At 37.8% G+C, this 22272-nt stretch overlaps 1 protein-coding gene across 1 annotated transcript in view; it reads right to left on the bottom strand.

Annotated features, from left to right (window-relative positions):
• The window catches only part of SYNE1 (spectrin repeat containing nuclear envelope protein 1), a 306473-nt gene that overhangs the window by 20732 nt on the left and 263469 nt on the right, over window positions 1–22272 (bottom strand). Inside the window, exons 130-136 of the mRNA XM_017821972.1 lie at window positions 13670–13832; window positions 10053–10240; window positions 7802–7952; window positions 2828–3010; window positions 2272–2409; window positions 1363–1554; window positions 167–497 (exon numbers count right to left, since the gene is read on the bottom strand). Coding sequence (XP_017677461.1) covers window positions 167–497; window positions 1363–1554; window positions 2272–2409; window positions 2828–3010; window positions 7802–7952; window positions 10053–10240; window positions 13670–13832 — 1346 coding nt within the window. The remainder of the gene's footprint in view (window positions 1–166; window positions 498–1362; window positions 1555–2271; window positions 2410–2827; window positions 3011–7801; window positions 7953–10052; window positions 10241–13669; window positions 13833–22272) is intronic.

The raw sequence follows: 22272 nt of genomic DNA, 5'->3' as shown, positions 1-22272 counted from the left end.
TGTGTCTAAGGCCAGAGGGCCACTGAGATCACTTAGGAAATGCTATTTAAAGTCATCAGGGGCTATTTAAAATACTTTTCCATGAGAATCTTGGCCAAGAAATCTCACACGCAATATTTCCTTCTTTTTACTTGGAGAAAACAGAACACACAGTTTGCTACCATACCTGCTATACCAGCTGCTCCTCTCAGGTAGAAGTCCTTTTCTTGTCCTCCATCTTCTTCAGAGTGCAGTGCCCGTGAAACAGCTGTCTCCAGGTCTCTGCTAAGGTCGTAGTCATGATCCCACTCCAGGGGAATGGAGTCCACACTCGCAGGGGTATCTCTCCCTGATCGCTCACTTCTCACAGGCTGAGAAAGAGGCAGTGAAAGGTTGGAAGAGGGGTGCGGGGAGAGAACGCTGTCCGCAGATTTGTCATGCCAGCGTATGTCAGAGAGATCTGCTGATTCATCCAGATCTACCTCTCTGTCAGAGAGGTCATGTTCGTCATCTGTTAGCTAGAGCATAATGCAAACAGAACCAATCAATGAAACGTGCACAGGCACTGCATGGTCAGTCTGGGTCAGTGAAATAAAGCAGCAATAGGTGACAATCATACAATGTGGTTTTCATTTTACCTTCTTTTTCCCTTTCCCTTCATTATTTTTAAGCTGTACTAAAAAAAAAGCAACGGAAAATATCAAAGTGCCAGCTCATTTTAATTACTTAAGGCACCATAAAGTCTCACATCAGGTAAATACTTCAGACTTTTATTGATGTAACTGCAAGGGAAATATCAAGTTAGAAAAAGCATAGAAAAGCATAAGTGATCTTTATCATGAGCACTGCTCTCACTATGCTCTTTCATATTTTGAAACCCCTGCATTTTGTTCCTTTCTTTCGGTTGGACTTTAGCAACCAAAAATTGTTTTCCTCCCAGTTTTTCATCTGTGTGTTCAGTTCTGGAGATAAATTTCCATCTCTTCTGATGGGGAGAATAATTTTATCATTGTCTTTTAAAAAAACCCTCAAACTCACAAAGCTGCCCATCAAACTATCTGACAGTGCAGAGAAATGTTTCTATTACCAGTACCACACTGCTACCCACAGGAATAAAGTTTTATAAATCTCCAATTTGTATGGATTTTCACTATGATTTACAGAAATTGCAGATCTGGTGAGTTTGCTCTCTGAACAGGACACAAATAGCATGTAACGAAGGGAGGCAGACGGTCAGGGTTGCAACAAAATTTAACCACAAGACTTTCGGAAAGTTATGCAAGTTTTATGTTAGTTCATTTCAAGATCTTTCTCTTTCCTCATTCTCACATTTGTAAAATGGTAACAAACCAACCAAATAAATACATATCTAAATATACACACAGGAAGGCAGATAAGTTTCTTGTGATAGCGTTCCACACGTCCAAAGACCTCTTGACAGTAACGACGCAGCTCATCTAATTCTTCTTCAATGACTGCTGCATCCAGGGGCTCACTTTTCTCAATGAGTTGCTCACCTTGCACAATTATCTGCTCAATTTTGCTGTTGTTCAGTGAAATTTCTTGCTGGAAAGCCTGAGTAAAAGAGAAACCTGTGCTTTATCAACAAAAAAGCAACATGACAACAACCTGGGTAATTAAGAATGCAAGTCTTAAGAGTTTTACAGAAAGAATGGTGTGGGTAACAAACAGGGATTGTTCCAAACATTCTGTCATGAGCAACTATGAGCAATTAAATTTAGCATTCCACAGTCTTTCAAGCCAAAACCAGTGATACTTCATGGTTTACCATCTCATTCCTCACTTGCTGCATTTGGAAAGACTAAACAAGCCATGCCCACGACCAAATGTCGAGAATGAACACAGATGCTAAATGTAAAACACTGGAATTTTGGATCATGTTACATTTGGTATTTTTCTCTCCAGATTATTACTTTTCTGATGCCGAAATAGTTGACAAATGTAGTAATTACTAGATATCAGCAATAGTGGATACTTAACATAAATAATTTTTATTAACATTCCCTCTTCTGATGAGGGAAAGGAGACTATCAGATTATCACCCTTGGCTTTTTACATTTTTCACAGCTCAAGGATTTTCTATGCTGACAGAAAAGTACATACTTAAACCTGACATAGCCCATAACTCCTGAGGTTGCAGTCTCAGCCTGCAAGTAAGGAACCATATCAGGCTGCATTTCTGGATAATGTTTCTTAAATTCCTTTTGCACCATGGCATGTTTTTATCCCTTCTTTCATCCCTCCTTCTATAATTACTTGATTGTTCTTTACCTTAAGTTGCTTTATCTTTGCTTGGACATCACACTCTGAGAAATGCTCAATGTTGGTCAGCTGCAGGTCCATCTCTGTTAGCCATACCAGGATGCTATCGCGTGCTGTTTCAAACTCCTCACGCTGGCTGATAAAATGCTGGAGGGTGGAAAATGGAGCAGCATGAAATGACCAAACAACACGAAAACCCACAGCAATAGTGGGGAAATGGCTTTTGTTCCCATCAAGCCTAATTTAAACCCAGTACACCATCTTCTTTCATTTCCTACATGCTTTCTAAGGTTCCCTTTTCAGTAACATCATCTTCAGCTGCAATTAGCTGACCTTTGAAAGTCATCTTCTGTGAAGAAGGTGGTGTTTCAGATCACCAAGCATTTCCCTACACACTATGCTTTGGTTACCCCAGACAAAGTGAACTGATAAATTTCCTTCCTCTTCCAAAGGTAGAAATCCCTCAAAATCCCTCGACTGCAGATGCATTAAACTGAAAGCTTCTGAAGTACCCTTGATTCATAACTATAGTAGTGAAATTGAAATCTTAAAAATGGAAAAATACTTTTAGTCTGCGCAGGATGGAGGTAACTCGCTTTTGTAAATTGTCCCATCTCTGGTTCCCCTCGTGAACCATCTGTTTGAGGCTGCAGTCAGAGTCAGTGCGGTTCTCTCTGGCCAGGCGTCGATATTGTTTGTTGATCAGTTCCAGCTGAGTCAGACTTTCATGCACTTGTCTCTGGAAGGCCTAAAGCAATATGAACAAAAGACAGCATTGGATTTTTAATTACTGAAATCAGGGTACATATATAGGTCTCTTGCTTTATTTTGACCCTAATTCTACACTATGATCTGTGTAAAGCTGAGAAAGTTCACTAGCTGCAGACATGTCCGAAGGGCTACCCTATAGGGATACTGCCTTCTGATAAAATTAGCAAAAAAAACCTCCAAAAAACCCAAATCCCAACAAACCAAAGAAACGCAAAGAGAAAAAAGTTTATAGAACTAACATAGTTCACTGAACGAGAAATTACAACATGAATACCCACTACAAAGGCAAAATAAGCACAAAAACCCCTCCTTCTTTCTACTCAGTCATATGCCTTTGTATTTCAGAATAGAAATACAAACAATGAAAATGACACTTCTTTTTTAGAAAAAGGAATAGAAATCCAAGATTCCTGTGGCTTCATTGGATTTCTTTACACATACGGAATTTACTGAAATGCAAACATTGAAGAGATTTGAGCAATTGTTTATTCTGTGTTTTACCAAAAATACTGAAAAATTGTGTTGAATGAATAATTGGTTTATCTTCAGTATACTGGTATATAAATTCAACAAGGGGAGTGCCGGATTCTGCAACTGAGATGGAGCAACCCTGGCTGTACATACAGGCTGGGGAATGAGATGCTGGAAGGCAATGCCACAGAAAAGGGACCCATGGGTCCTGGTCAGTGGCAAGTTGAATATGAGTCAGCAGTGCTCTGGTAGCCAGGAGGGCCAACCGTGTCCTGGGGGGCATCAGGCAAAGCATCACCAGCCGGGTGAGGGAGGGGATTGTCCTGCTCTGCTCTGCACTGGGGCAGCCTCACCTTGAATATTGTGTGCAGGTTTGGGGCACCACAGTATAAGAAAGATACTAAGATGTTAGAGAGTGTCCAAAGGAGGGCAACAAAGATGGTGAAGGGCTTTGAGGGGAAGCCAGATGAGGAGTGGCTGAGGTCACTTGGTCTGTTCAGAACCTGGAGGAGAATGAGGGAGACCTCATTGCAGTCTACAACTTCCTCATGAGGGGAAGAGCTAGGGCAGGCACTACTCTGTGGTGATCAGTGACAGAACCTGAGGGAATGGCCTGAAGTTATGTCAGGGGAGGTTTAGGTTGGATATTACAAAAAAGGTTCTTCACTCAGAGGGTGGCTGGATACTGAAACAGGCTCCTGAGGGAAGTGTTCACAGCATCAAGCCTGACAGAATTCAAGAAGCGTTTGGATGATACTCTTGGGCACATGGTGTGACTCTTGGGATTTGTCCTGTGCAGGGCCAGGAGTTGGACTTGATGATCCTTGTGGGTCTCTTCCAACTCAGCATATTCTGTGATTCTGTGAAATAAGTTTTGTCTTAAAATATTAATGGAAAGAAAATTGCATGAATATTCATGCCAACTTATGTCTGGGCAAATGTTGGCACCATCTACTTTTGATGCTATTTTAAGAGCCTCAGTCATGCAGCTAGGGTGCATAGGTGATTTAGCCCATGAGTTTCATGTTGTGACTAGCAATCTGTCCTAGTTAGAGGGGCCAGGACCAGTTTATCAGTATATGGGTATAACCAAAACTGTGTATTCTACACACTCTATGTCATTTCTGATGGACTGTTAATAATGGATCATTTGCAGCAGCTGCCCAGGGCACACCTGACACCTCAGGCTACAAGCTGGGTATTAAAGAACTCTGTGAGTTGTGTTTCTTTGCCGTCACACCAATGATTTAGCTGTGATAACTCCTCTCCAGGGAGGCATTCCACCTTCACAACCAGCCTGAGGGGTCATCTCTGCTAATGGGCCATACTGGACTGGCACAATAGGAAGACCATCAAAGACTATAAAAATATTCCATGACTGACAGAGTTAAATCACCCACTGTGAAATTCCCTGACCTGGGGAGGTACTGGACATGCCCACCTGAACCTGAGCATATATAATCTTGGGGTTTTGGGACTTCTGGTACCACTTGTTGGATCCAGAGGAGGACCAGAACTTCAACGGGGCTGCAACTGCCACTCTTGACAAGACTGTGATCATCACTTAGACAGAACTGCGACCATCATCCAGACCAACAGGTCTCCTTTCCTTTTACTTTGCCCTCAGGGGGGACACGTGGTGCTCAGCACAGGAGTGGATGAACACTGTTCTGTTCTTGTCCCATGGTGTGGGGTTATACATCTGTCTTTGTGGGTTAAAACCAGTTTTCCCTGTATCATTGTATTCATTGTAATCCTTTTTTTTTTAGTGAATTGTAATTCTGACTTGTAACCTCTCTGGAGCTGGGTTCATTTCTTCCGCTGCTTTACTTTTAAATCAGCACACAATCACAAAGCTTGGAGAAAGCACCTTGTAGAGAAAGGTCTGAATTAATCCCTTAAAAATCATAATAATAAAAGATGAATACTATTTTTCAAAAATCTACTTGTTTTTATCTTATCACAGAAATAGAACAGCAATCAATCAAAGGAAGACTTAAAAACATAGACTAAACCTGCTCTCTTCTGATACAAGTAGGGTTTGGATCCCACTGTAGTTCTACAAAACTTGCTCTTTGATATTCCTCACAATGTAAATAAACAGTCAATCTCTCCCAAATCTAGACATTTCCCTTAATAAGGACTGTAGAAGTGTGATAGGTAATATACTTCAGTACATAAATTTTAATTATGTATGAGTTTTCTATATAAAAATATATACTCTTCATATTGTACCATTCAAAGCTAAAAATGAAATAAGCACATTTCTGCTGTATTACCAGAGAGGAAAGTAAAGACACTGGTTGGAAAAAAGATCGAAGTCTGTAGAGTTCTTTCAATATAACAATTATCTTAATTAAATGGCCATCAAATTGGGTAGAGAAGAGCCAAAAAGGAGCAAATGGGCTTGCAATTGGAGTGAAATGCTCAGTAGAACTGAATTAACTTAAAATTGCACAAGGATTCCTATATTAGAGGCACAAATCTGACTGTATTTACTAGGATCATGAAATCTAAAAGTGTGCAGTTGTTGTTTCACCTGTTACTAAGCCTCTTCCAGCAACAGAACAGCTGTTCATTTGCTTTCCATTTCTTCATCTCAGCTACACAAGAATTTATCTGTTGCATTCCTTCCTGTAACCTCTTTTCATTTCTCCATAAACTACTGGAGAGGAAGGAGTTTGACTTCATACAGTGAAGTCAGTGAGAGCCATTTCTGACCTCTGTGCTCAGGAACTGAAAGGCTCTCATATGGTCCGATGACCTCTTTTTTTGTTGTTGTGTTGTTGTTTTTTTTTAATTCAAGTGCAGATATGGAGAGGAAAACAAAATTAGAAAAAAATGTCTGATTAAAGCAGAAACCTGCTTCTGTTAGTATCTACAAATGGTTGACTTTATACTGAATTCTGCTGCATTTGAAAGCCACAATTTTCTAGCTTCCATTCCTGGTATTTGGTAGGCACAGAAAGTAGGTGCTCAGGAAAAAAAAAAAAAAGGAAAAAAGAGAAAGAACCAAACTACATGGATGGAGAGGCTACATTCTTCTCTTCACATCTAGTTCTTGCTGAGAGCAAAAACATTCATAATTCTGCTGGAGAGGAAAGGTCACCATGACACTTGAGGTTCGATGAAACAGACTTTGGGCAAAGTCAGATCAGCCGTGAAAATCAAAGAGTCAATATGCTTTTGGTACTGCTTCTCAGACAGAGACTTGCTAAACAAGAGATTTAGATCCTGATCACTCAATGAAGGGACAAAGGGAAAGAGGTCTGAGGCAGAGTACTTGTGTCCAGGAAGCAAACATTTTAATACTATGGTAACCTAACTCACCATAATGAAGTCTGGCATAGTGAAGTCTGTTTAACAACAAAACCTGGCCAGTAAATTCAGAAATGTGAACATGAATGTCAATTACAAAACTTGAATCAGCACTTCACAGTTTATGTTTTTGAATTAATTGTTAAACCAAAAAGTATCTGGTCTTAGACATTGTTTAAAATTCACATTTCTTCTTCATGGCAAATACTTTACAGCACCTGACTGTTTACAGAATTGCCTAAATAATTTGTACTATTTTTCTTTCTCATCTTGATATACTCTTTGCAAATATGAATCCAAGCAAATGATTTTCACCTGTGACTAGCCATAAGACATGTGTGCTTTACACATAGGTACACAATCCACTGTGACTATGAGACAAGCCATCACAACATAATAGATACAATAGAGCTATGTAACAAGCTCCTGAGCACTGACCAAAGTGACAGTTTGTCAGTTTTGAAGCATGCACTTTTAAGTCACAAGGGGACACCATGTGGACATGTAACAGTATTTGCATGAACATAAATTTCAGGTGTAAGGATCTAAAAGGGCGTTATTGTGCATTATACAAAAAGAGTTCAGAGAGTTATAGAAAGAAGAGGGGCATAAAATCAAAGCAAAAGATAAAACATGCAGCATGCATTTGAAGTTGTATTTGGTGAAGGAAGATTTATAACGGCTCTGGAGCACCTACTGTCTCGACATATTAAAAAGTTGCAGAAATAAAAAAGGTGAGAAATCTAGCTTTGGTGAACAAACAGTAAGAGAGAGTGAACAGATTTATTAGCATTTCCAGTTGCCACCTTCCACTGTTTTTTCATTCTAGAAACCTGACACTGAAGGCAGCTACAAAATCATCAACTCCACTATATTAATATAGCGTCTCTGCTGAGTGACTTGGTTATGGGAAGGAAGAACACCAGCTGGCTGCTGCAATGTGATCAGTAGGTATTAAATTTCAACCATTATAAATCACCTCAAATTTCTTCAGTTCTTCCTTAGCAACAGTGTAAAGCACACCAGAGGAGCTTGGGAAAGCAGCTGTCCTCTCAGAGACTTTTAGCCAGTCTTCAAATCTAGAGTAGTCATCCAAAAATTTCTGCCATAGCCTCCAGGTCTCTTCAATTCTGCAATAGATAATAGAAAATCAGGGAACGTTTGGACTGATGGCCAGTTGACCTACAGAACTTTAACCAATCATCTAAACCAGCAAACTAACGCTGCACCAGACAATAACTGACTATTAATCTAACTCAGACATCCAGGCTATAAACAGACCACAGGGAAGGCTGTCTCATTCCAGACTGAGCTAGAATAAGATGAAGGCATTTATTTTTTTTAATGCATCTAATTTTGGAATCAGTATAAAAAAAGTTATGTTTGTAATAGGAGTTCTAAAAGTTGAGTACTTGTTAAATAACTTCTGAAATACAGTCCCATTGTAGGTACCTAAGCCAGTATTTTAGAGATCAGAAATCCACACTACCTTAAACTGCAGAAATGCTAAAGAAGTTGCAGCATATATTTTAAAGTTGTCATAATTATGCATTGCAAAGGGACATAAACTTTTTTTTTTTTCATTTACCAACTAGTGGTAAAATGCTTTCTCTCAATATACACTGTAAACATATTTTTATTTTAAAAACTCCAAAAGTTAATGTTTAAAAAAACCCATTTTGACTTCAAGGGAATATGTAAAAACAGTGGCAAACACTTGACACTGAAATCAAATGGGCTTAATACTGAGACTGTAAAATGCCAAGAAGTTCAGCATCACTTGATTTAAAATAACAGAATCTTTTTTGGGACAGGTTATTTCATGGTAAAACATATTTCCCAAATCTTAGACATGCAGGACAAAAAATCACCTGATCTATGCAAAATTTGTGCTTTGTTGATGATATGTTTAAGTGGAATTTTGACATCTGGAAAGTTGCTTTTTAATGTGAATAATTGTTTCTAGCACAATACAGATCCTAAATACTGATAGCTCAGTACAAATCAGCTAAAGCATAATGTCTACATTGTAAGAAGGTAAAATAAAGTTCGATGCATTGTTCCACATTAACTTAAAATAGTTCTGAATTGATTTGTTGGACACAAAGGTATGAAGAACTCATATATATTCAAAAATAGAACTAATAAGCTGTATCTATATATATTCTATACAGCATTGTCATGGCAATAATATGAAATGACTTAAAGATATCAATCTATGGATATAGAGCAACACAACTTAAAAGCAATGAATGTTTCGCATAAAGTAAAGAAAAAATTTACTAAACGCCTTAAGAATACTCCACAAAACCAAAGATCATAAAAAGCTTAATTCAGCATTTTGAAAAGTCATAAATTCTACCTGGAGTTGTTTATATAACTACGTAAACATCAAAGAAATAAGATTGATAATTTACAATGATAATAAATACAGGAGTTTAAACCTGTAACCATGTGTTATTACTAGTCAGCACACAGTACACAGCATTGGCCTAATCTAGCCTGCAGCATTACTGCTGTTGAAATCACCCATGCTATCTGATATGGCAATAGAAAACAATGAATGAATCTTCTTGATATGATGGGCATGCAGCCTACAGATGGTCTAAGCATGTGCAGTAAACCAGACTACACCCAAGATTCATGGGTGCTATGGCCCTCACTTGCTCAGCACAGCTAAGGTGGGCAGGTGAGGAAACTTCATATGAGTATTCGGTTCCATATTTCTTCCAAATAAACAAAAGCAGACATAACATAAACTGTTGAGGAACATTAGGTACATGAAACCCCTAATACCTGGAATAACATTCCACCCATTAGATAACTAGTTTCCCCATCAATCTCAGTAGTTCTAGGGCAAACTTAAGTGTTACAGCCTCCCTTTTAGGTCATGTTTTCTAAATCTCCTGGACTTTGTGCTATCATCTAAGCTTTCTCTAGTTTCTCTCTCATTCCTGTGAAGCATGGGAAATATCACATCATTCTATCAAAGGACTTCCGAGCGACATTTGATGATTTTTATCTGTACCTCGTATAATGCATGTGCAACGCAAAATTTTGGGCTTCCCCCCCAGCCCCCAGCATAGAAGCTATTGGCTTTTATACAGTATATATGATCTTTTACTGACCCCTACACTCTTTTATTCAGCACTACAACCATATAACATACATACCACCCTGTATTTCTGCCAGTGGAAGGAAATACTAACTTACTGGCATTTTAGACTTACTTAAGTCGCCTTTCCATTGACATTGCACAAATGTTCCTCCATCTTCTGTCCAGATTGCGTGTAGCCTGCTGGATAGAGTCACACTCTGCTTCTGTGGCACAAGCATCACAGTCATGAAGAAGTACTTCACACAGATTGAGAACAGATGCCACTCCAGTGCTGTGTTTCTCTATGTCCCTCTGAAGTTCCTGCAGGTGAAGAAATTAGTTCTTCAGAGAAATTGCAAAACATGAATAAATGCATTTCTCTTCTACTTATTTAAAAAAAGAGGAAAAAGCTTGCAAACAGAAGAAAAACATCAGATAAATACCAATTAAGAGACTATGCAAGTGGTGTTGCAATGTTATCAATTAGGCCAGGAGAATCTGGCAGCATGCACAGCTCTCCCAAGGGAGTACAGACACCAAACCATTACCTGGTACAAACTGCCAGAGCTCTGCATGCTCAGCTGAGCATCTTTCACACACATTTAATCAACATTACCAATAAATGGTAGAATTATTCCCAGCCCTCTCCCATTATCACAGAGAATGTAAAGCAGAAGTTAGTAAAAAAAGTGTGAGAAGAAAATACGTGAAGGATCCTTTGTGAACCTACTCTTCCCCAGGTGAGCTAGCTGCAAAATGGCATATTTGACATGGAGACTGGCAGCAGCATGTGTTGAACAGGGCATGTGTAGTAGGAGATTTTTCTTCCTTCAGCTTTCCAGTTCCGTAGCATTTTCATTGGAAATGGAAAAGGAAAATTCCAGACACCTAAAGAAAATGCACTCATGCTGCTTTAGCACTTACTGTATGTGATCACTACTATTCTTCCTGTTGGTTTCTTGGTTGCAATGGCTTGTTCTACACTGATGATAATATTTCATCTCAAAGTAATATTTCAACTTCAGCTTTGAACTCCAGATTCATGTTAAGACAAGTCACAAAACTAATTGGCCGTTGCTGTTGGATCAGCGCATTGAAAAGAAACTCTGCTTGACTTCTGTCTACATTTGCAATGAGTCATCAGAATATTAGATGGAAAAAGTCAGTATGGACAATAATAAAGCCAAGACAACATAATTCCAAGAGTGACAAAGAAATACTAATGAAACTGTGTCAGAAAGTGCTATATTGCATCTAGAATACTACGCTCACTTCTGATTCAGATGAAGAAAAGAACTATTAGGACAACTAAAGATGTGGAATTTTATTTAGGAGAACAAGAACTTGGCAGCTTGAGGATGAGTAAACATCTCTTCATAATTTTGCAGTGGAAGTAAACTATGACATGCAAAGGGAAATACATAGTCAGCATATTGTGTCTACAACACATTTAAGGTCTAACTAGAGGAACTTTTCTTACAACTAGTAGTATAATCTGAAAATGCCTTCCAGCAGGAAATGAGATGTAAATGTCAAATGTAAAAACCTCAGGAAATCTGAAATGGAGCAAGGTCAACCTATATCAACCGTTTGATTTGGTTGTTTGTGATAACTGGGTTTGCACTCAGTGAAGTAATTTTTTCATCTTCTCATCTGTGAAACAGGAAGCTATTTTGTAAACATCTACATGAGACTATCAAGTGGAAAATCACGTTTTCTGTCTCAAGGATGGCCTTTCATTTTCACTTGCCTGAAAAATACTTCCATTGTTAAGTCATAGTGCTTATTCTTCTTTCTATCCACCCTGAAACATTATGAAGGGTGGATACTATAATTAGATGTAATACTTTATGAAACACACACTCCAGACAGCTAAGAGACCTGAGGTTAAGTAGGTTCAGATAACACATGTTACCTGATGTTTTGGAGTAAAGCAGTACTGAGAACTGCCAGTTGTGGGTCCTGAGCATTCCTAAGGATTAAACTTTTTTTTATTCACCAACAGAACCTTTATATTTATTTCCCAGATTTCAAAATTTTCTATGTTTATTAGAGAACATTAAACCTTTGGGTTAGTTCACAAAGGAGCATCACTTTTATGCACTGCTGTCACCCATATACAACTTTTTTTTTTACTTTATTTACCCAGAAGCAAACACCATTTTTTCCACATTTGAAGTGGTAGCAGATTGGGAAAATAAAGAAACAAGTAATCCTTAAAACTGAATTTGTGACCCTAGGAGAATACTGCATTGAAGTGACCCCACCTTCCCCAGGATATCCAGATTCAACTGGATATCTCACTAGAGACCAGCAATCTGCAAAGCTGATGCTTGGCTGAAGTAAATGCTGAGAAGTAGATAATGGAGTCACATAAATGGAATTTGGCCCTCCTCTTTCAGAATATAATATTTTTAACCTAATTTTTCATATAACAACTGGAAGACAACATGACCTCAGTGGAAGATTAAACATGAAAAAGAACATAAGATCACTAACAGAAGAAGAAAGAAGGAACAAAATGAGAAAGTGGTCTTCTGAGATATGGTGGATAGTGATATAGCCTCTGAGTAATAAAAATACTGGTTGCCATACATTGAAGGCAGGTGGGTTTTTAAAATTATTATTATAACTATGGCTTGTAGTGTTATTATCAAATCATCAAATTCCCAAATATGGCATCCTCCCAGGATAAGATTCACTGCTATTTCTCCCATTTAGAATTCAAATTAAACCACTGTCAATTCTTCAGAATGTCACTGCATGCTGTCACCACAAGGAAACAGCGGAAGGCAGAGATATACCAGTCTCTTTGCCCAAAAAAAGTCCCATAAGAAGTGGTTTTAACAAACTATGGGATGCCTGCATAGGGATGCTAGCTAAAAATCTTAGGTATCTGTTGATAGCAATGTTTAGCCCTTCCCAGCACTTTATTGTCTCAGAAACACCACTCATTAGTGATGCTTGTGTATTATAAATTATTATCCCTACATAAATTCCATATAGAATATATATAAGCAATTCTGCACAGCCATGTAGTAAATCAGTCTCCAGTGAGGCACCAGAAAAGTAATTTTGCCAATAAATAACCAACAGGAACACAACAGAACAACAGTTCTCTCCAGCAATGTGCTTCTAGGTAAAACTGCACTGGGCAGTGAAGTGGAACAGGAAAGAGAAAGTATAGTAAATCATCTTAGAAGTAACATTAGTTTCAATGCCAAAAACTGGTTGACTTCAGATTTTTCTGCACATTTTATTCTAGCACTGCATAAAGGCTTTATGTACTATAAACCAACCAATTTTAACTTCACATGTATAGCTCATGCATCTTTGCGTGCAAAATGATTCTCAAACAAGCTGCAAAATAAAACTGAGTTAGGTTGCTGAAACCAGTAATTTTCAAGCATGTGCAAAATTTGCAAGGTCTAATAGGTGTCAGTTTTGCCTCTGGGAACAGACAATTCAAACAAACAAAAATCACAAGCCCCAAAGGAAAAACAATTGCCATAACTTGCTCAGGTTACATCTGTTGGTGCCTTACCTTTCTTGGAAATGTCAATCAGCTCCTGGTGGATTCGATGTCAAGCCAGCAGAAGGCTCTATAAGTGACACAGTAAGTACCACTTGCCTTGATATTTAAGTACTTTGCCTCATGCCCTCTCAGCATTGAGCTGGGTATGGACAGCCCAAGGACACTCTGGCTCTCCCCCATGTCATTGTTCACCTGATAAATGTGTTGTATTTTACCTGCTGCTCATTTAGTTTCCTTTGTATCTCCTCAGAGTCACAGGTTTCATAGACGATAGGTTTGGACAGCTCTGACTCAATGTGGGCAAGCCAAGATCTCAGGCTACTCATGTTTTTATCCAGCTGCTGCACTGCAACAAGGGTCTCCTTCAATTTCTTTACCCTGTAAAGAAAAATAAATAGCAGCATAAGTACACCCTAAGGAAAAATTTTCACAGCATACATTTCAGGAGGTTTTCAGAGAAACTTCACTTACGTGGCAAATTCTGTTGTGAAGTCTTCCTTTATTATGTAACAGAAGTATATTACTATATGTGCATATCATCCTGCATTCATAGCTTATGTACCTTTATCAGTTGACTTAAATATTTGTTAAGAAAAGTTTTCTTTCTTTTTTTTTTTTTAATGAACTCACACACATCAAACCCCTCCAAAACAACCAAAGTAATTTAGTTGTGTATTTGACCAACAGATGATAACTGTTCTTCTTTAGAGTACAAATAACTTACCCACTTAATCAGTACTGGTGGAGGAATGTACTGAGTGAACTGAGGCCTTTTTCACCCCAATGAAAACACTGAACTACATATCACAGAGCATCTGGGTTGGAAGGGACCTTTAAAAGTCATCTAGTCCACCCACTCTGCAATGAGCAGGGACATCTTCAACTAGATCAGATTTTTCAGAGCCCCATCCAGCCTGACCTTGAAAATTCCCAGGGATAGGGTATTATCTGGGTAACCTCTCTGGGCAACCTGTTCCACGGTGAAGACTTGTCCTTGGATAAATAAATTTTAGACATCCAGCTGAGAACTTAGGGAGAATTCCTGAATCTCAAGGGCTACTTTGAGTTGGTTTGATTGGATTATTTCAGATTTAAACAGATGAAATTGGAATGGAACTGCATGGTGATTTCCAACTCATATTTTTCTTCAGATCCTGACCCTGGAACAAAAATGGCCAGGAAAAATTACATAGTTTTGTTTGTTTGTGTTTTTTTTTTTTTTTTTTTTTTTTTTTTTTTTTTTTTTTTTTTTTTTTTCAAGCTTGGAAAGTGAATAAATTTGACTAAATCCTTATCGTATCTCAGAATTTTTTCCTTCAGTCACTTTGAACTGCAAAAGCATCTGTCAGTAATCCTCTCCTTCCTATCCCCATGTTATGTAAAATGCATCATTAGTGGACTTAGAAATTTTTTCTAAGCTTTCCTTTTTTCTCCACCCTGTTTATATGGTACCACAAACAAATCTTGAGTAATGTTCCCTTCTATGCTACTATTGCTCTTCTACTTCAGTGTTTCAGTATCAGAAAGGTTTTAAGGTGAGTGTAGATGGAATAGACTGACCAAAGCAGGTTGAAAAATACAGGATTGCCAGATTCGTCCAACAAACAAAATACCACCTAACTATCCTATAATTCCAACAAAGCAATTCATATTTTTTCCACAATACTACCCAGAAAATTTATCAAGTGTTTTCACATTTAAAGCAGCAGTTGCAGCTGACCACTAAGATAATCTCAGAGATTTTAATGTCATCTTAAAAAAATATAAACTAAATCTTTCAAATTTTCATCTCTTTCTAGCACTCTCTTTAGCTTACAGATAGTCAAACTGTGGTTCTTTAGTGCTGAAAACTCTTAAGAACAGTTTAAATGCAGCTTCTTTGCCAGACTCTCATGACCAAGAGCTGTAGGGTTGTGATCCGGAAAAAAAATACTCCTGGTAACTGGAAAAAAATCTGAATAATCTGAAAATCTCTCTATGAAGAGACTGCAGTCAATTCAATTGTGCTGACAGACTGCCTCAGTCCCCATTATCAGGCTATCCCAAAACACAGGGGAGATATTAGGAGAACACCTAGTGTTTGGGGGCATCATCTCCTTGGTTCTACATACAGTGTTTTTTGGGTTTGAACCAACTGCAACTTTTTCATAGGGTGAGCAAGAAGGTTGGTTATCAGCCTTCTGGGACCCACAAACAGCTATTCAATCTCTGACATTATTTAACAGGAGTGAAATCCTGCCCATTTTCTGCTTAGATTTTCAAGGCTGGATGCTACCAATCCTTTGCAGGCATGCTGGAGTGGGAAAGGGAACAATGAGTCACGTCCACCCTGTGGAGAAGCAATGTCTCTTTATCATTTGCAAGCCTTAACTGTGGAGCAGGATTTTCTTTTTTGCAATTCTGTGGTTCTGCAATCTGTGCTGGATTTTATTTACATTTTGCCTGCAACAACTGATAAAGGGTCCATCATTTAGAAAGTGCCCTCTGCTTTAGGCAGACTGCATGGGACTAAATCGCTGCCAGAACAAAAAAACAAGCCTGGCCCAACTACAGCTATTTTCAGTCACATGAAAGATACTTAAGTTACTAAGAGTTAACTAAGTAACTAAGTTACTCTAGACAGAAAAAGAAAAAAAGTGTAACATACTAAAAGAACACTCCAACCAAACCCAAACCCTACAACTTCCTTCCTGCCCACCTCCCCCTTCCCCTCCCCCATCTACCATTAACAAGTTTTTTTCGTATGGAGTTTACCGTAACAGGTTCCTTGCCCGTGGTAGAAATAGAAGCAAATAAACAAGTGCTTATTGGAGTCTGATGAGCTTATTTTTATTGACTGAACTGCAGTACAGTGCTATGCCTCTAGCTACTCTGAAAACATATCCACGATCAAATAATAGAGGTAATCCATCATGTCTAAGAGCTTTCTTTCTGAATGTCAGCAAGCAAGTTGACTATGCTTTAAAAGCATGTTTAAGACACAAAGGTCAAATTCTAAATCAGGTATCTGGGATTCCTAGCCATGTGTAATTTTTACCTTTTGAGATTTGATTTACATGATTATGTTTAAAATGCTAATTATTCCAATAATCATGTAATGCTTTTGTTGCAGCACTATGCATGTAACTGTGAAAGACTTGAGATAACTCCTCTTCTTGATAATGAATATTCTATGCTAAAGTCAAGGGGTTGCACCCACAACATGGTTGGTTTAAAGATTGTTTTTTATATAACACACCCCCTAGTCCTGCTACATTTTACAAATATGTAAGATTCTCAGGAAGTAAAATACTGCAGAATTAAATTTTTTTTTACAGTTTACTGTTGAAAACTCATCTAAAAATTTGTATGGGCTTATGATGGTTATGTTTTCATGTTCCAATTAATGTACCTCAATTTCCCCAAGAAAGTAATAACTTTAAAATGTCTATTAATAATATCTATTATTCTACAGTAAGAAAAGTCAGTGGGAAAACAACTTGGAGCTAAAATTAAGCATGTATATAATGTATATAATTCACCTAGTCCTAAAGTAGACAGCCTTAGATTCCTTTTAAATTTAAACAGGAACAACCCTGTAAATACAGAAAAATTCATCATACAGAACTCATAGCTACTGCATTAGTCATTTAGACAGCTGCTTACAAATATTAAACTTTAAAAGCAATATGAAAAAAGTCAGTAAGAGCATGTTAGCTAAGTCTCCACAGTAGATAGTAGAAAGCAGAAAAGGGTTCTTTTTTAAAATATCTACTTGGAACTGGAGACAAAGTTTTAAGAAACACTCTTTGAAATAGTGAAAAATGTTGCACTATTAAAATCAGTTTTGAAAAAATCAGTTTAAAAACAATCTATTTATGATTAAAGAAGAGTTATTGTCCAAAGTACAGCACTACTACATAGCAGAACACCAGTACTGCCAGTTACATTTACTACTCCAGTCTCAGTTTCCTCTTTCAAAGAGTGAATTTCTAGAATTCTGAACAACAGCAAAATTTCTAAAAAAGATAATGTGAAGAGGGAAAAAGAGAAGTTGAATCAAAAATCCAAGAGAAGTTCAAGTAGTACCTGCAGTTACAAAACAGTAGTTAATATGTACAGAACAGACATGCTTTGATAAGTTAAGTCTGAAATACTTTCTTTTACAGCCTCTTTCCTTCTCTGCGTTTTGCTTCTAGCCATGCCCCTTTGATGACACAAAAAGCAAGCAGACAAATATAAAGTCTGATTTTTCTCATGTGTGTACATGCTCTTGTATTTAAAAACAGCAGTAACATCACTCCATGGTTTCTTTCAGACAGCTAGGAGATTTTACTAGTTCTAAGTCTCCATTAGTATCAAAAAATCATTCCAGGATGTAAAACAAGATATGCTGTTATCGCTGTCAACTGTTTTTAAACTGAGCAAAAAACCAGTAATTTATAGCTATAGTAGTTATTTCTATGCATCAATTTTTCAATTAGTTTCCCAGCAAAGCAAGACTTCAGAAAGAATCGTATTAATCAAAAGCAAACAAAAATAGCTCCCTGCCTTGTGATATCACAGTTACAGTCTGGGAGATCTGAATCCACACTGCTGTCCTCCGCCATCCTCAGAGCACGCAAGTCCTCTGCCACAACCATGAAATTTTCCAGCATTAAAAAAGAAGAACTTCCAAAGCCTGCAAACACTGTTCTTTGGGTGGGGGGGAGGAAAGGGGCACACTGCTCTTTGCTGGTGAGTTCTGTACAGAAAATGTTTCATGGCAAACAAATATTAGCAGCCGTTGCTTGATAACATGAGACTGGATGGTGACAACTGGTCATGTTTCTAAATAAAACTTGCATTCATCAACATGTGCCAGACTTGATCTCCAGGAATGTGGACCGTGAGTGGTAGGGGAAACGATGAAAACACATCCTTCTTTGCAAAGCCTGAGCAGTTGCAGCAATAGCATTGCTTTCTGGCTGTAAACAACTGTGACCTTTTTTTCACCTGGCTAATATATCAGAAAAATTCATCTGAAAGGATGAAAATGCTCTAGAAGGGTCGAAACAGAAGTCTCTGATGCAGAAACACAACTACCCTTCTGCAGCTGTCACTTCTGTAGTTACAGACCTGCTCAGAATGGAGAGGCAATTAAAAAAAAGCAGATAAGCAAACAGAATGTAACAAAGAAAAGAAAAATGCTTTTGTAGGTAATTGGAGCAGTTTCACCACACAGCACAAGATCAACAGGTAAAGATTCAGACTAGATATGTATTACCACAGTAAAAAATTATTAAACCATTTTCACAGAGCACTTTCTATTAGTTCACAGCTGTAGGAAACAAAACACTAAAAAAAATTCTCTAGGCAAGGGATTACTGTAGCACTGCAGAAAAGTCTGCAGGCTCTAATAATTTATTAATGCTGTCAGGCATCCAGAACGTGAAAAGATATATTTTATTCTCAACACCAGGACAACTAGTCTGCATCTACTAGCAGAATGCAGCCAAAATCATGCTATAGTATACATACCAAACTCCAAGAACATAGTCTAAAGAGTCTCTGGAGCCTTCTAAAAACTATCTTGGGGGATGTACAAGTATGTACAAGTACTTTGTACATACATTAGTTAGCAGCTTAGGCTTTTAATGGCTTCTGGCCGAAGCTACAGTTGAACTGAAATTTTCACAACCTAGCACCAAACATCTCCATCAGTTATTTCCCAACTTCAGGAAATCTTGCAGAGTTTTTTTCACTTCTGTGAGCATTGGAATGGAAAGAGTTATGCGTTTAATTGCTCACAACAGTGTTGAGCATGTGAATTGAGAAGGTAAGTTGAAATTATCTGGAATTAAAAGTAAATAAATATTCTACATATACTAGTTTAGAACTAGGACTTGACACTTCATGATAACAGAATGAGAAAGTTAAGTGTATAATTATTGCAGTTTGTATCTCCCCACTCAAGAATGATGCAGAATCCTGAACCCTCACCTGTTCCCCTACAGAGGGCACTAATCTCTAACATGGAATAGACAACACAGACATTTTAAAGATGTGTTTTGCAGTTTCTGAATGCAAGCACTTTTCACTAGAAACTTCCTGAAGGTTATTATTTGAACACTTCTCTGAGTAGGCAATTCAAAAGAGAAACATAAAATATATATTAAATATACTTTAAGTTCAACAACTGGTGTTGCATCACATCCTCTGAAATCAGCAGGCTCCTTGATCATAATGCAACACTTTCTGACTGAATTGTTCTGTAAGAAATAAACAGTGTTCATTATTTTAAAATGAACTACTATTAAAGGAGCTGGAGCCACCAGAATGCTTCTGCTTACATAAAATTTACTGCTCCCATGCTTACAGATTTCAGAGCAGGAATGCAGTAAAACCATATGAAAAAAGAACTGACAAAAAAAGATGATGAAACTAAACAAACCCTTTCGCTGCTAACAGGGCTAAAGTATTACTAATGCATATGTCCTTACATCACAGAATTGTGAACTATAAAGCATATGAAGCATATATACAATTTATGAAATGCAAAACTGGGACAAAATTATTGTTGGTAATGGAAGGGAGGTTGTAGCACAGCTCAACAGAAAGTGTTGAAACAAATAAACCAGTTTCTTCAAACATCAAGCAACAATCCTGTCTTTTTTTAAGTTGTGAAAATTGCTACAATACTTTTGACCTTGAATAAAAAGAATTTTTAAGCCCAGTGTGCATACATCTACCTGCAGTTACTCTTCTCCACCAGTGAAAAAATAATCAGGCAGAAAACTTAAGTTTGGAACTGCTCTTCTTGAAATCCAAAACTACAAATGCAATGTTTTGATTCCTCTGCAAGAATTTTTTAGAAAAAACCTGTATTTGCATCCAGTTTTAAACACCATCTAAAGTAAGATGGTACTAGTGCAAGGCTCACTAAATCTGACTGCAACTGATCCTATATCATAGAAACATAGAATCATTAAGGTTGGAAAAGACCTTTAAGATCATCAAGTCCCACTGTCAACCTACCATCATCACCATATCATTCTAGCACATGAAGTTTTTAATCGACTCTTCTTGAAGAAACTATGTCNGAATGGAACTGCATGGTGATTTCCAACTCATATTTTTCTTCAGATCCTGACCCTGGAACAAAAATGGCCAGGAAAAATTACATAGTTTTTTTTGTTTGTGTTTTTTTTTTTTTTTTTTTTTTTTTTTTTGTTTTGTTTTGTTTTTTATTCAAGCTTGGAAAGTGAATAAATTTGACTAAATCCTTATCGTATCTCAGAATTTTTTCCTTCAGTCACTTTGAACTGCAAAAGCATCTGTCAGTAATCCTCTCCTTCCTATCCCCATGTTATGTAAAATGCATCATTAGTGGACTTAGAAATTTTTTCTAAGCTTTCCTTTTTTCTCCACCCTGTTTATATGGTACCACAAACAAATCTTGAGTAATGTTCCCTTCTATGCTACTATTGCTCTTCTACTTCAGTGTTTCAGTATCAGAAAGGTTTTAAGGTGAGTGTAGATGGAATAGACTGACCAAAGCAGGTTGAAAAATACAGGATTGCCAGATTCGTCCAACAAACAAAATACCACCTAACTATCCTATAATTCCAACAAAGCAATTCATATTTTTTCCACAATACTACCCAGAAAATTTATCAAGTGTTTTCACATTTAAAGCAGCAGTTGCAGCTGACCACTAAGATAATCTCAGAGATTTTAATGTCATCTTAAAAAAATATAAACTAAATCTTTCAAATTTTCATCTCTTTCTAGCACTCTCTTTAGCTTACAGATAGTCAAACTGTGGTTCTTTAGTGCTGAAAACTCTTAAGAACAGTTTAAATGCAGCTTCTTTGCCAGACTCTCATGACCAAGAGCTGTAGGGTTGTGATCCGGAAAAAAAATACTCCTGGTAACTGGAAAAAAATCTGAATAATCTGAAAATCTCTCTATGAAGAGACTGCAGTCAATTCAATTGTGCTGACAGACTGCCTCAGTCCCCATTATCAGGCTATCCCAAAACACAGGGGAGATATTAGGAGAACACCTAGTGTTTGGGGGCATCATCTCCTTGGTTCTACATACAGTGTTTTTTGGGTTTGAACCAACTGCAACTTTTTCATAGGGTGAGCAAGAAGGTTGGTTATCAGCCTTCTGGGACCCACAAACAGCTATTCAATCTCTGACATTATTTAACAGGAGTGAAATCCTGCCCATTTTCTGCTTAGATTTTCAAGGCTGGATGCTACCAATCCTTTGCAGGCATGCTGGAGTGGGAAAGGGAACAATGAGTCACGTCCACCCTGTGGAGAAGCAATGTCTCTTTATCATTTGCAAGCCTTAACTGTGGAGCAGGATTTTCTTTTTTGCAATTCTGTGGTTCTGCAATCTGTGCTGGATTTTATTTACATTTTGCCTGCAACAACTGATAAAGGGTCCATCATTTAGAAAGTGCCCTCTGCTTTAGGCAGACTGCATGGGACTAAATCGCTGCCAGAACAAAAAAACAAGCCTGGCCCAACTACAGCTATTTTCAGTCACATGAAAGATACTTAAGTTACTAAGAGTTAACTAAGTAACTAAGTTACTCTAGACAGAAAAAGAAAAAAAGTGTAACATACTAAAAGAACACTCCAACCAAACCCAAACCCTACAACTTCCTTCCTGCCCACCTCCCCCTTCCCCTCCCCCATCTACCATTAACAAGTTTTTTTCGTATGGAGTTTACCGTAACAGGTTCCTTGCCCGTGGTAGAAATAGAAGCAAATAAACAAGTGCTTATTGGAGTCTGATGAGCTTATTTTTATTGACTGAACTGCAGTACAGTGCTATGCCTCTA

This window comes from Lepidothrix coronata, unplaced genomic scaffold (assembly GCF_001604755.1).
Source record: "Lepidothrix coronata isolate B3197 unplaced genomic scaffold, Lepidothrix_coronata-1.0 Scaffold94, whole genome shotgun sequence".
In the NCBI taxonomy this organism is placed as follows: Eukaryota; Metazoa; Chordata; class Aves; order Passeriformes; family Pipridae; genus Lepidothrix; species Lepidothrix coronata.
Note: the sequence above shows the minus strand (reverse complement) of the source record. Positions and strands in the feature narration are given on the sequence as shown.